Source organism: Pan paniscus, chromosome 2 (assembly GCF_029289425.2).
Source record: "Pan paniscus chromosome 2, NHGRI_mPanPan1-v2.0_pri, whole genome shotgun sequence".
Lineage (NCBI taxonomy): Eukaryota > Metazoa > Chordata > Mammalia > Primates > Hominidae > Pan > Pan paniscus.
The window spans coordinates 126,023,163-126,035,983 of record NC_085926.1 but is presented as its reverse complement, the minus strand read 5'-3'; the positions used below and the strand labels follow the sequence as shown (position 1 = coordinate 126,035,983).

Below are 12,821 nucleotides of genomic sequence, written 5' to 3'. Positions count from 1 at the left end.
CTCCTTTGGCTTCTGTTGTTTTTGAGAAGTCTAATTTTGAGGGTTTTGAGTCTTCTTTCTGCATGTTTTTGAGATATTTTTGGGTTTGGTGTTTCACTATTATATGTCAGTGTGGATTAATTTTTGTTTATCATGCTTAATGCTAATTGTGCTTCTTGAATCTGAGTATTATGTCTCTCCTCAATTCTGGAAAATTGTCAGCCTTAGGAGAATCGCTTGAACCCGGGAGGCGGAGGTATCAGTGAGCCAAGATCACGCCATTGCACTCTAGCCTGGGTGACAGAGCAAGACTACATCTCAAAAAAAAAAAAAAAAAAACAACTGTCAGCGTTAATCTCTTCAGCTATTGCCTTTCCCCATTCTCTTTGTTTCTCCTTCTGGAACTCCACTGAGATGAGGTTAAGATTGCAGTGGTTTTCAACCTGGGGCAGTTTTGCCCTCCCAGGGGACTTTGACAATGTCTGGAGACATTTTTGGTTCTCACGACTTGGTTGGGGGTGCTACTGGCATCTAGTGGGTGGAGGCCAGGGATGCTACTAAACATCCTGTAGTGCACAGAGCAGTTTCCATAATAAGGAATTATCTGACCACAAACGTCATGGAGTCAAGCTGAGAAACCCTGGGCTAGAGCTTCTCGTTTTGGCCTCTTTGTCTTTTAGCCTCTCATATTTGTTATCTTTTTGACTCTGCTAAATTATGGGTAATTTCTTTTAGATCTTTGTTCCGGTCTAATTGTCTCTTAAGCTATGATTAAGTGACTGATTAATCCAATCTATTGAATATTTTTTTCCTTTTCATTTTGAAAAGTTTGGAACCTACAAAAAACTTGAAAGAATAGTGTGATGAGCCCCTCTATACCCTATACCTAGATAGCCAGTTATAAATATTTTGTGACATTTGCTTTTTCTCTAGTTTATTTCTGAACCACTTGACAGTAAGTTGTAAGGATGTCTTCCTACATGACCACGATGCCATCATCAGACCCACCTTGCTAATGCTATTATATTCCCCCAATTTTTGTCAATTAAAAATTAAATTAATTAATTTTTAAAAAATGAGGAGCAGAGCCAGGGAGAGAATGGTGTCTCAGGAACCAAGAAAGGAGAACCTTAAAAGAAAGGAGTAGGTAACCATATCCACTGCGGTAGAGAAATCACAAAGATGAAGGAGCCTGGCAGCTCATCATATGATTCCATGAGCAGTTAACAAATGTGCTTTCAAAGACAACGAAGTTAAATTGTTTTAATGAAAAGAAAATATAGGTGATAGAAATCAGAAAACATCTTTCCAAGTTGTTTCAGTTTTTGGCTTTTTAAAAAACACCAGAATATCAAAATGCAATCAAAGATTACACACTGCATAAATTGTTACAAGTTATAATGTCTTTTTTTTTTTTTTGAGATGAAGTCTTGCTCTCTTGGCCAGGGTGGAGTACAGTGGCGTGATCTTGGCTCACTGCAACCTCTGCCTCCCAGGTTCAAACGAGTCTCCTGCCTCAGCCTCCTGGGTAGCTGGGATTGCAGGTGCCTGGCTAATTTTTGTATTTTTAGTGGAGATGGGGTTTCATCATGTTGGTCAGGCTGGTCTTGAACTCCTGACTTTAGGTGATCCACCTGCCTTGGCTTCCCAAAGTGCTGGGATTACAGGCGTGAGCCACTGTGCCTGGCCCCCAGATGTATTTTGTTATGGCCCACCTTTTTTACTCATGTGTGGCCCTTCAAGAGTCCTCTTTTATGGTTTTTTTTAAATTGTAATGTTTTTGTTTGTTTGTTTTTTGAGACAGTTTCAGTCTGTCGCCCAGGCTGGAGTGCAGTGGTCTGTTACCCAGGCTGGAGTGCAGTGATCTCAGCTCACTGCAGTCTCTACCTCTTGGGTTCAGGTGGTCCTCCCACCTCAGCCTCCTGAGTAGCTGGGACTACAGGTGCACACCACCACGCCTTGGCTAATTTTTGTAGTTTTCGTAGAGATGGGGTATCGCCATCTCTGGGCAATACCCAGAGCAATCCACCTGCCTTGGCCTCCCAAAGTGCTGGGATTGCAGGCGTGAGCCACTGCGCCCAGTCCCGGTTTTATTCAGGGGTTTCTATCTTAAGTGCTATACCTTGCTGAGCTTTCCTGTATCTATAGTCTCTGAACTTTCAAGGCAAATAGTTTACTGCTCTGAATGTTATTATTTATTCAATTTTAGGTGTTTTATAAGAGGAGAGGTTTTCAGTGGACCCAGTGTGCCATATTGCTAGAAGCATATGTCTTTCATTTTTTTTGGTGATATTGTATTGCTTTCCTCCCAGGAAATATGAGAAGTGCTCAGCACTGTGGTATTACCTTATAAGTTTGTCCACTCCCTTCCAATGTGTATGAAGGAATTTGGTGACTTCTGCTTAATGGTTTGCTGCAGGATCCCAAAGTTTAGGCAACTTACCTGGGTGACAGGCAGAAATACTGCTTATTTTAGAGATGCAAATGCATGGTTCATATGCATTTCCACTCTTGAGGACCTCACACTGTTAATAATGGGTTTGGGTTTTAGAAAAAGGAGATATTCAGATGAGATTGAAAAATAGAGATTTTTTCAACCTTCTTTTGGCAACAACCTCTTTTTTGTGCCACTTGTCACTCACATGGGGTGAGTACAAAAAAAAAATGGCTTTGGAGATTGGGGTTTGCATCCTGGTGCTGCTGCTTGCGGTTTGACCTTGGGTGTGTTGGTAACTTTTGAGTTTGTTTCTTAATCTATAAAATACAAACTAGATGATCAAGGTCATAGGCTAGTTGGGGAGATTCGATGAGGTCTATGCAGCACTCTGTAGTAGGTGTAGGAATAGTAGCCATATCATATACTTTCCCTCTGGAAGTCTTTAAATGGAGGAAGCAAGACACACATGAAGCTTTTTTTTTTTTAACCAAGTATTTATCATATTGTAATGGAAGTATGTTCATCTCTTCTGTATTAGTTAAAGGGAGGGAGAGTGCCATTGAATTGGATGTGGTCACTGTCTTTGAAGTTCAAAACTGAGGGTAGGGAATTGGGGCTGGCAGAGATACAAGGAAGAGAAAGAGGAGTAACTGGGAAGGGGTGGTCCTGTCCAGCCTGTGGCCCCACGGGGAGTCTGCTGTTAGAGTGCTGCTCCTCTCATTGTGCCCTTTCATGTTCCAGAGATTTTTTTCCTTTGCTCTTAGAAGAATACCAGTTTTCAAGGTGTCAGCCTTGAGCTCACAAGTGCAGATGCCTAATGAGGCAGGCAACGGGGATGAGGGAAGTGGCTGGGTGCACTGTGGCGTGTCTGCCTTGAGCCCCAGGTGCTCGGCCTTGCTGAAGGTCACCATGAGACTGCAGGCCAAACAGAACCAGGCTGTGAGCAACGAGTTTGCCACTTGTGATCTAGCATGGCACTTTAGTACTTTCATTTGACAGATGAGGAAATCGGGCACCTGAGATTTGCTGAGTGCCCAAGGTCACACTGAAAATTAGTGGCAGAACCAGCACTAATCTTTCTGTTCCTGGCTAGTGCATTTTATACTATGCTATACACTGATTCTCTACCAGATTTTACTACCTCAAAACTATCACCAAAAGGTCATAGAAAAGAAAATCTGAGAGGAACCTTGACTGTTAATTTTAAGACACCGTCTCAGAGTTTCACTTTGTTCTTCAGTAACAAGCTTGTTTTCTGTCTTAGCCCATATACCCGGGGAGCTGGCCTTACTTGTGCTCCTGTTTCAGAGTTGAGGAAAGATGAAAATGGCATTCAAAGGCCATGGCATTGCCCAGTTCTGTACCAACTTTAAAGCATTTGCTTGCCATACTTGACATTTGACCGTACATCTGTGAAGTCTGGTTCTGTTTAGCATTTGCCAGCTGTAATTATCTTGTCAAAAATCAATTTGTAGTTTACCACAGGGCGTGTTTAAGTGTAATTTGTTAAGACCAACTCATAGCTTCAAAATCCTACTTGAGGTATCCTTCTTCACTCTTTGTGGGCTACATAACATAAAATGAACAATCCATTCATTCATTTCTTCATTATTTCTGATGGGTTGTAGATTGGTGTTTTCCTGTATTTGTAAAAAGAGAAAGCAGGTATCTCAAAGTTCCAGTGGTGTATTCGGAGCAATTCGGTCAGAGCCATATATTGATATTGAGAGAACAATTTTGGATGACTATAAAGTTGGCCCTTCCTATCTGTGGGTTCCACGTATGTGGATTCTGCCAACCACAAATCAAAAATACTCAGGAAAAAAGCAATAAAAAATAAAAATACAATAACAAAAATAATACATACTTAAAAATACAATATAATAACTATTTACATAGCATTTATATTTTATTAGGTATTGTATGTAATCTAGAGATGATTTAAAGTAACAGGAGTTTGTGCATAGGTTATATGCAAATACCCTGCCATTTTATACCAGGACTTGAACATCCATGGATTTTGGTATCCCTGTGGATACTGAAGAGTAGACTCTTCTAATTATGATAACATGATCTTTGGAGTCCTGCTGCCAGAGATTAAATCTGCGCTGCCATTTTCTAGATTATGGTACTTACGTTGCATTATTTAATGTCTCTCAGTTTCTCATGTGTAAAATGGGGAGAATACTAGTGTCTATTTCATAGGCTGGTTGTGAGGATCATGTGAGGCATTTGGAGTTGGGCCTGCACTGGGTAAGTCTGAGTGAATGATAACTTGTAATTATAGGGAAGATAAGAGATGCCATTTATGATTTAAATTGACTGTCCACAAAAGTCATCAAACATTTATTGTGTGAAACATGCTAAATGGTAGAACTAGATGTTCAGCTGTTCCTAGTTCCTGGTGGTTCTGTAGCATGTGTTTCTGAACTGTCATGTTTTCAGGACTGTGAACTGTGTTTCTGTTGCTTTCTTTTGTAGACAGCTCTGGCTCTGGCTATTGCTCAGGAGCTGGGTAGTAAGGTCCCCTTCTGCCCAATGGTGGGGAGTGAAGTTTACTCAACTGAGATCAAGAAGACAGAGGTGCTGATGGAGAACTTCCGCAGGGCCATTGGTAAGTAGTGTCACATTTGTGGGAGGAGTTGTTCTCACTTCCTGAAGCCTGTGCACCGAAGCCTCTTTGTGGTGAAGATGCCTTTATGACTGGTATTCGTGGCACTGCTGTTTTTCTTTTGGCACTTAGTAGTGCATTATTTTTCAAATAAAACAAAACCCCAGTTTTTCTCATTGAAGTGCGTTAGCAATTGGAGCAACTATGGACCCCAGCTGTGAGCCTGCGCTTCTTCATGCAATAAATAGATGTGTCTAAAAGTGTTTTTTTAATGAGTCATATTTTCCTGGAAGTCTTATTTTGCCATTAGAGATGACTATCCACTGAAAAGGTTTTGGACTCAAGCCAGAATCTTTGTGTGCCATGTGGCCAGAATGCCCCTGGTCCTGGATGGCGAGCCAGAAGAGTTGTGGCCTGTCATAGAGTGAGGAGACTGTGTGGGGACTGGCAGAGCTTAGAGGCTTATGGCGCCTAACCCTTAGGGCCTCGGGCTATCATAGTGAGTGCCTGTGATGAGCCAGGCCTTCCCTCCCCTGAGGGGAGATTATCAATCTACATTTCGCATTTGAAGAAGCAGTCTCAGAAGGTTAAATAACTTGCTAGGGACCCCGTTAGTAAGTGGCAGAAGTAGTTTGATCCGACATCTGTCTCATTTCTAGAGCCGTTGCTCTGAAGATTGGCTGTGAGAAGAAAATGGCTTCTCTTTTGAATTTTTGCTTTTTGCTAGCTGGGACTTCTGGGGCAGTTTTTTGGCCCCATTTCTGCTGGCACAGCACTGGGCAAGTCCTAGTTTCCCTCAGATCTGCTTATAGAAATAGTTTGTTTCTTTTAACTGTTACGTAAAAGTCCAGTTATTAAGCCATTTCTGTTTTTTGAACATTTAGATTTATTTTCAGCTTTTACTCTTAAAAACAAAGCTACTAGGAACATCCTTTTATGTGTCTTTGTGCACATGTGCAAGTATGTTTCTAGGATTTGCCTGCTGAGTTGTGGGTTATGAACACTAGTCAGAGTGCCTGTACCAGTTTCCAGGCCCTTTCATTGTCAAACCAAAGTAAGTATTCTTAAGAAGGAAATTTACCAGAAAACTTCAAGGAAATGATGAAACTTAAAAGACTGATGAAAAAGTTCAGTTTTGGAGTAAGATCAGGTAGGGCCATGGTTAAAGCTTTTGATTTTACATTGAACAAAAGGAGAAGCAGTTAGAAAGTGCTGGTATCCCTGGGCTCTGGTTTTGCTTTTACCAGACCCCTCCGGCTGGGTTGGGAGTGGATAGTAAGGAGGGTGAGGGCAGAGAGGAGTCTGAGCAGGACAAAATAGTGGCTTGGACCAGGGTGGTGGCAGTGGAAGTGCAAAGTGGTTGGATTCTGGGTGTGTTTGCATGGTAGCGCTGACAGGATTTCCTAAAGGGTTAGATGTGGGGCTGAAAGAAAGAGAGGAGTCGAGGAAAATTCCCAGGTTTGGCCATTTTTGGAGATGGGGAAGAATGGGAGGGAGCAGGTTGGGTGTTTACTCAGCGTCTCCTGGGGATACAGTGGTCAGTGTTTATCTTTGTAGACGCAGTTCCTGGCACATAGTGGGTGCTCAGGAAAGTTCTTCTGAGTGAGTGAGAGAAGTGGGTAGACTTTGAAGCAGTTAGAAAACAGAAGTCTTTTTGTTTTTTTGAGAGAGAGTCTCTGTCGCCAGGCTGGAGTGCAGTGGCGTGATCTCAGCTCACTGCAACCTCAGCCTCCTGGGTTCAAGCGATTCTCGTGCCTCAGCCTCCTGAATAGCTGGAATTACAGGCACGCATCACCACACCCAGCTAATTTTTGTATTTTTAGTAGAGATGGGGTTTCACCATGTTGGCCAGGATGGTCTTGATTTCCTGACCTCATGATTCACCTGCCTTGGCCTCCCAGAGTGCTGGGGTTACAGGCATGAGCCACCGTGTCTGGCTCATGCCTGTAATCCCAGAAGTCTTTAGCTAAAAAATATGAAAACAGAAGTCTTTAGCTAAAAAATATGTCTGGGCTATAGACATATGTTGTTTGGTTTATGAAGTATTTTTTATAAATTTGGAGCTAGTTGTCAATATTTAGCAATAGGGAAGTGTCATAAAGTGCTCATTTCTGCCTCCTTGAAGCAGCTTTCCTTCCCACAGCAGGCGGAGCTGAGCGGGTACTTCTGACCAGGTCCCCATAAGCATTGAAGTTTGTGACTGTTGTTCTAAACCAGAGAGATTATGAACTGTGTCCAGAGGCTAAATTTTGTGTTACTTGGAATATATTTATTTTTATTTTATAATTTTAACACTTCCTCAGTGCCACGATTTGAATATTTTTAAAACTGCAAAGTATTTCTGACTGGAAATATATTATTTTTACCATGAAATATTGGATTTTTTGGTGCTTATTTTAATTATTTTATTTTGTTTTAGTGCCATGGTCTCACTCTGTTGCCCAGGCTGGCCTTTAACTCCTGGGCTCAAGTGATTCTTCCACCTCAGCCTCCCAAGTAGCTGGGGCTATAGGTGCACACCATCATGCCTGGGTTTGGTGCCTATTTTATTTAAGTTATCTATTTTTAAAACATTTTTCTCTTTTTAAATTTTTTTTAGAGACAGGGTCTTACTCTGTTGTCCGGGCTAAAGTGCAGTGGTGTAACAATAGCTCCCTGCAGGCTCAACTCCTTGGGCTCAAGAGATCCTCCTGCCCCAGCCTCCCAAGTAGCTAGGACTGCAGGTGTGCATCACCACACCCAGCTAATTTTTAAAAAATTGTATGTAAGCCGAGTGCGGTGGCTCATGCCTGTAATCCCAGCACTTTGGGAGGCCGAGGCTGGTGGATCACCTGAGGTCAGGAGTTCGAGACCAGGCTGGCCAACATGGTGAAACCCCGTCTCTACTAAAAATACAAAAAATTGGTGGGGCATGGTGGCATACGCCTGTAATCCCAGCTACTTGGGAGGCTGAGGCAGGAGAATTGCTTGAACACGGGAGGTGGAGGTTACAGTGAGTGGCGATTATGCCATTGCACTTCAGCCTGGGTAACAGAGAGACTCTGTCTCAAAAAAAAAAAAAAAAAAATTTACAGAGAGGCCAGGCCTGGTGGCTCATGGTGGTGCCTGTAATCTCAGCACTTTAGGAGTCAAAGGCAGGCAGATTGCTTGAGCCCAGGAGTTCGAGACCAGCCTGGGGAACATGGTGAAACTGCGTCTCTACAAAAAATACAAAAATTAGCTGGGTGTGGTGACGTGTGCCTGTAGTCCCAGCTACTCGGAAGGCTGGGGTGGGAGGATCACCTGAATAAGTCGAGGCTGCAGTGAGCTGAAATCACACCACTGCACTTCAACACAGGCAACAGTGAGACCCTGTCTCAAAAAAAAAAATTGGGAGGCTGAGACATGAGAATCGCTTGAGCCCAGGAGTTGGTGGTTGTAGTGAGGTGACATTGCGCCACTGCACTCCAGCTTGGGCTACAGAGTGAGACACCATCTCAAAAAAAATATTGTTTTTGTAGAGATGGGGTCTCACTATGTTGCCCAGGTGGTCTCGAACTCCTGGCCTCAAGTAATCCTTTTGACTTGGCCCCACAGAGTGCTGAGATTATAGGAGTGAGCCACTACACCCACCCCAGTGCCAGTTTTAAACAGAGATATTACAAACTTATAGAGAAGGATGTAAAACATTAATTAATTATGAAGTAAAGGCTTATACAGTCACCACCGAAGGAACAGAGCACGGCCAGCACCTCAGACATGTGTCCCTCCCTGGTCACAACCCCTTCCTCTCCTAGGTGGGACCCACAATGTGCCATAATTGTGTGGGAATGGTTTATGTGATCATCATAACCTTGTACACCCCATGTGTGTATCTTTAAACCATGGGGCTTAATTTTGCCCTTTTTAAAGTTTATCTAAATCATACTTTATGTGTTCCTTGTGTCTTGCTTCTTTAGCTCAGCGTCTATATCTGTAAGGTTCAGCCCATGTGATTACATGCAGTGTACTTTGTGGATTTTTACGTTGTATTTGGAATAGCAGTGGAAATGACTCGCAGGACTCCTTTAAGGTTTAAAATCTTCTGAGTATTTTTTTTTTAAACATGTGCCCATGGTTTTATTTAACTCATAATAAAGATGAGATGAACAGTAAGATGTTACAACTAGTTCAAATGTCTGAGTACTTTTTTTTTTTTTTAATTGAGACAAGGTGTCACACTGTCGCCCATGCTGGAGTACGTGGCACGATCTTGGCTCACTGCAATCTCTTTCCTGGGCTGAAATGATCTACCTACCTTGGCCTGCCAAAGTCCTGGGATTACAGGCGTGAACCACCGTGTCTGGTCCTTGAGTATTCTTTTTAAATGTTCTTTCTATTTACTTAAAAAATGTTTTTCTGATATTGATAAAATCTGTGAAAACTGGCTTTTACATGGATGTATGTGTTTGCATTGCTTAAAGGTAACTTAAATGCTTTAAAATTCAGAAAAATAGAGATAAGTTCCTTGGCATCTGTTTTGTAATTTGCCATTTTTGAGGGGAGGGGACAGTAGTACCATTCTTTTGATGGCAGCGAGGTGAAAAGAAAATTTCTTGATCCTACCAGAGAATAAAAAGGCAGGCCATTGACTATCTTCAAAAAGGAGCCCTGCCCATCTTCCTCTGCCTTTGAATTCTGTGAAGTTGGGAGAGGGGGTGGGGAGGAAGCAATAAGCTGACCAGAAATAAAAAGCAGGGAGTCTGTGCTATTTCCTTGATGTGATGAAGGTCCCTGTCAGGGATATAGAAACCTGAGCCAGCAGATGAAACCTGTGTCATTTGTGTTGTCGTTGCCAGAGATAGCGCCAGCTCAGCCCCTTTCCTGGCTAACAGCCGGTTTCATTGTCCGTCACCCACGTCCCCTGCCAGCTTGTCAGCACAGAGCAACTTCTAAACAAATGTGGGGGCTAGTGAGAGACGGGAATGTCTTTCTTCCCCTCCTTGAGGAATTTCATGCCACATTCATCTAACAGTAAATATAAGTAAGCATTCCATTTGAAGGAATTTATCGCTGTGGGGTATAAAGGTTTGATTTTAAAAAATCAAAGTTCACTTTAAAAGTACAGGGTTTTCCAAGTTTACCACAATGTTCTGATATATTCATGTTGTTTGGAGAATTTTTGTCTAAGATTAATGTTCAGGAACTAAGAATTTGGTAAAGCACAAATGAAATGGGTCCTCTCTTTTGGGGCTATTCCAAAACTTCCATTTATAGGCTATCAGATAGAATGAAGGTAGAGTAAAACTTTTCCTTAACTTTAATATCTGAGAGTCTTTGTCCTGACTGGGTTTCTGGGGTAGAGAAGGCAAACAGCCCAATGATAAGATAATGACCACATTTAAAAGTGAGAAGTTACAGAGCGTACCTGACACTATAGGTAGTGTTTCTTAGTGCCATTGGAATATTTCCATATCAGAACGGAGGTAGCTTAATGGTGAGAACACCAAATCCTTATCAAGCCACCCTGCCATCAGAACTAGTTTATGTCTTCACATTTGTGAGTTGAATAGTTTTTCATTTATTCTTTAGATAACTGGATCTCAACTGTGTCTGCACTTTGGAATCATGGGGGGAATATTAAACTAATAGTGATGGCAGGGGCCCATCCCCTAGGATTTGGAAGCAAGTAGTCTGGGTACAGCCAGGGCGTGATTCATTATAGGGGCCCCTCAGGTGGACCTAAAGGTTGAGAACCATGACCACAGGCTCCAGCAGAGATTTAGAGCAGTATTTCCTAAACTTAGGCCATCAGTGGTCTTACTTCACCGGGTCCCACTGGTATTATTTACTTAAAATTTTTATTAAAGTAGACTTGGTAATTTTATGCATATGTACAGAAAAGTGTGCAGAACAAAAATGCATAGCTTGGTGGATTATTGTAAAGTAAAAACCCGTGAAACCAGCAGCTAATCGAAAAAGGGAATGTTGCCAGAACTCCAAGGTACCCTTCATGTCCACTCCCAGTTGCCATCCTTCCTTCCCCAAGTTAATGGTAGTCTTGATTTCTAACAGTACAGTTCAGTTATGCCTGGCTTTTAGTGCTGAGGTTGAGGGTGTTTCAGTGATACAGGCTATAACATTACATGGCTGACTCCTTAGAGTTCTCAGGCCATTACCATATAGAACATGTAAATGTATCTGCAGGTTCATTTCTTGGGTATTATTAGTAGATGATCTACCTAATGACAACCCCTTCACTCTTAGTGACTTCATTCATTCATCCATTCACCCTATCTACCTATGTGCTGTGCCCTCAGCTCAGGTGTGGGCAATCTGCAGAGGGGTAGGCAAGGTCTGCAAGTTATGGCATTGCCATGGGCTGCTGCTGTGCCAGTGGAAACACAGGTCACCATGGGGACAATTTGGAGGATGAGGAAGAAGAATGTGTGAAGGGGGAGGGGATAAGTTTTAAACTGAGTCTGCAAGGAGGAGTTGCCTAAGCTAAAAAGAGTGGTTCAGGAAGCAGAACCGTTATATGCAAAAGCATGTAATGAACATAGAGATCACATTCTAAAAGTTAATGATTCTTGGATAATGAACAAATGTTTATTAAAGAGCTAATGTGGATGATGTTTAGAATTCGGAGAGAAATTTACCTTTATTTGCAATATTCTAATGTAAGGTGCTTTGGAAATTGGTTTTGTTGTTATGGCCTTAGAAAAATTGTAGAGCCGCTGGGAATGGTAGCTCACCCCTGTAATCCCAGCACTTTGGGAGGCCAAGGTGGGTGGATCACCTGAGGTCAGGAGTTCAAGACCAGTCTGGCCAATGTGGTGAAACCTATCTCTACTAAAAGTACAAAAAAACCCCAAAAATTAGCCAGATGTGGTGGTGCACGCCTGTAATCCCAGCTACTTGGGAGGCTGAGGCAGGAGAATCACTTGAACCCAGGAGGCGGAGCTTGCTGTGAGCCAAGATCGCACCATTGCATTCCAGCCTGGGTGACAGAATGAGATTCTATCTCAAAAAAAAAAAAAAAGAAAAGAAAAAGGAAAAAAAAGAAAGAAAGAAAATCGTAGAGCAACACATTGCAAATAATGCATGACAACTGGGTATTTCTTCTTAGAGTATGCAGTGAGAGCCAGAGGCCCATAACACCTGGCAGTGTTGAGTGTCACCCACTGTTGACATAGATACCTAATTATTTTAGTATGTTCTGCTCAGGTTTCATAGTGTCAGAGGGTGTGTAATGAGTTATTCCACTGGTTTTAAGATTTCCTTTGAGAGTCAGAAATTCAGGAAACAAGGCTACAGGAGTTTTGATAGCCACTGTTCTGGTGGAATAGAATAGTGTGGGTTCAGAGACTGGATTAAAGGCTAAAGGTAAATTTCACCCCCTTGGAAATGAAGCAGACAATTTCGAGAATTATAACTTGTCTATCTAGTTCTGGATTTGAACCTAGAAAGTTCCCTTAAAAAGTTGCATTTCTAGGCCGGGTGTGGTGGCTCACGCCTGTAACCCAGCGCTTTGGGAGGTCGAGGAGGGCAGATCATGAGGTCAGGAGATCAAGACCATCCTGGCTAACATGGTGAAACCCTGTCCCTACCAAAAATACAAAAAAATTAGCCGGGCGTGGTGGCGGGCGCCTGTAGTCCCAGCTACTCGGGAGGCTGAGGCAGGAGAATGGAGTGAACCCGGGAGGCAGAGGTTGCAGTGAGTCGAGATCGCGCCACTGCACTCCAGCCTGGGCGACAGAGCGAGACTCTATCTCAAAAAAAAAAAAAAAAAAAAAAAAAAGTTGCATTTCTAATAGTGCCTCTAATTTACATTGA

General features: G+C 42.5%; 1 protein-coding gene across 2 annotated transcripts in view; it reads left to right on the top strand.

Annotated features, from left to right (window-relative positions):
- Nucleotides 1-12,821, top strand: part of RUVBL1 (RuvB like AAA ATPase 1) — a 79,339-nt gene that overhangs the window by 42,420 nt on the left and 24,098 nt on the right. For both annotated transcript variants that reach the window (XM_034957300.4, XM_003829398.5), the window contains exon 3: nucleotides 4,898-5,030. In XM_034957300.4, the coding sequence (XP_034813191.1) occupies nucleotides 4,898-5,030 (133 nt within the window). The remainder of the gene's footprint in view (nucleotides 1-4,897; nucleotides 5,031-12,821) is intronic.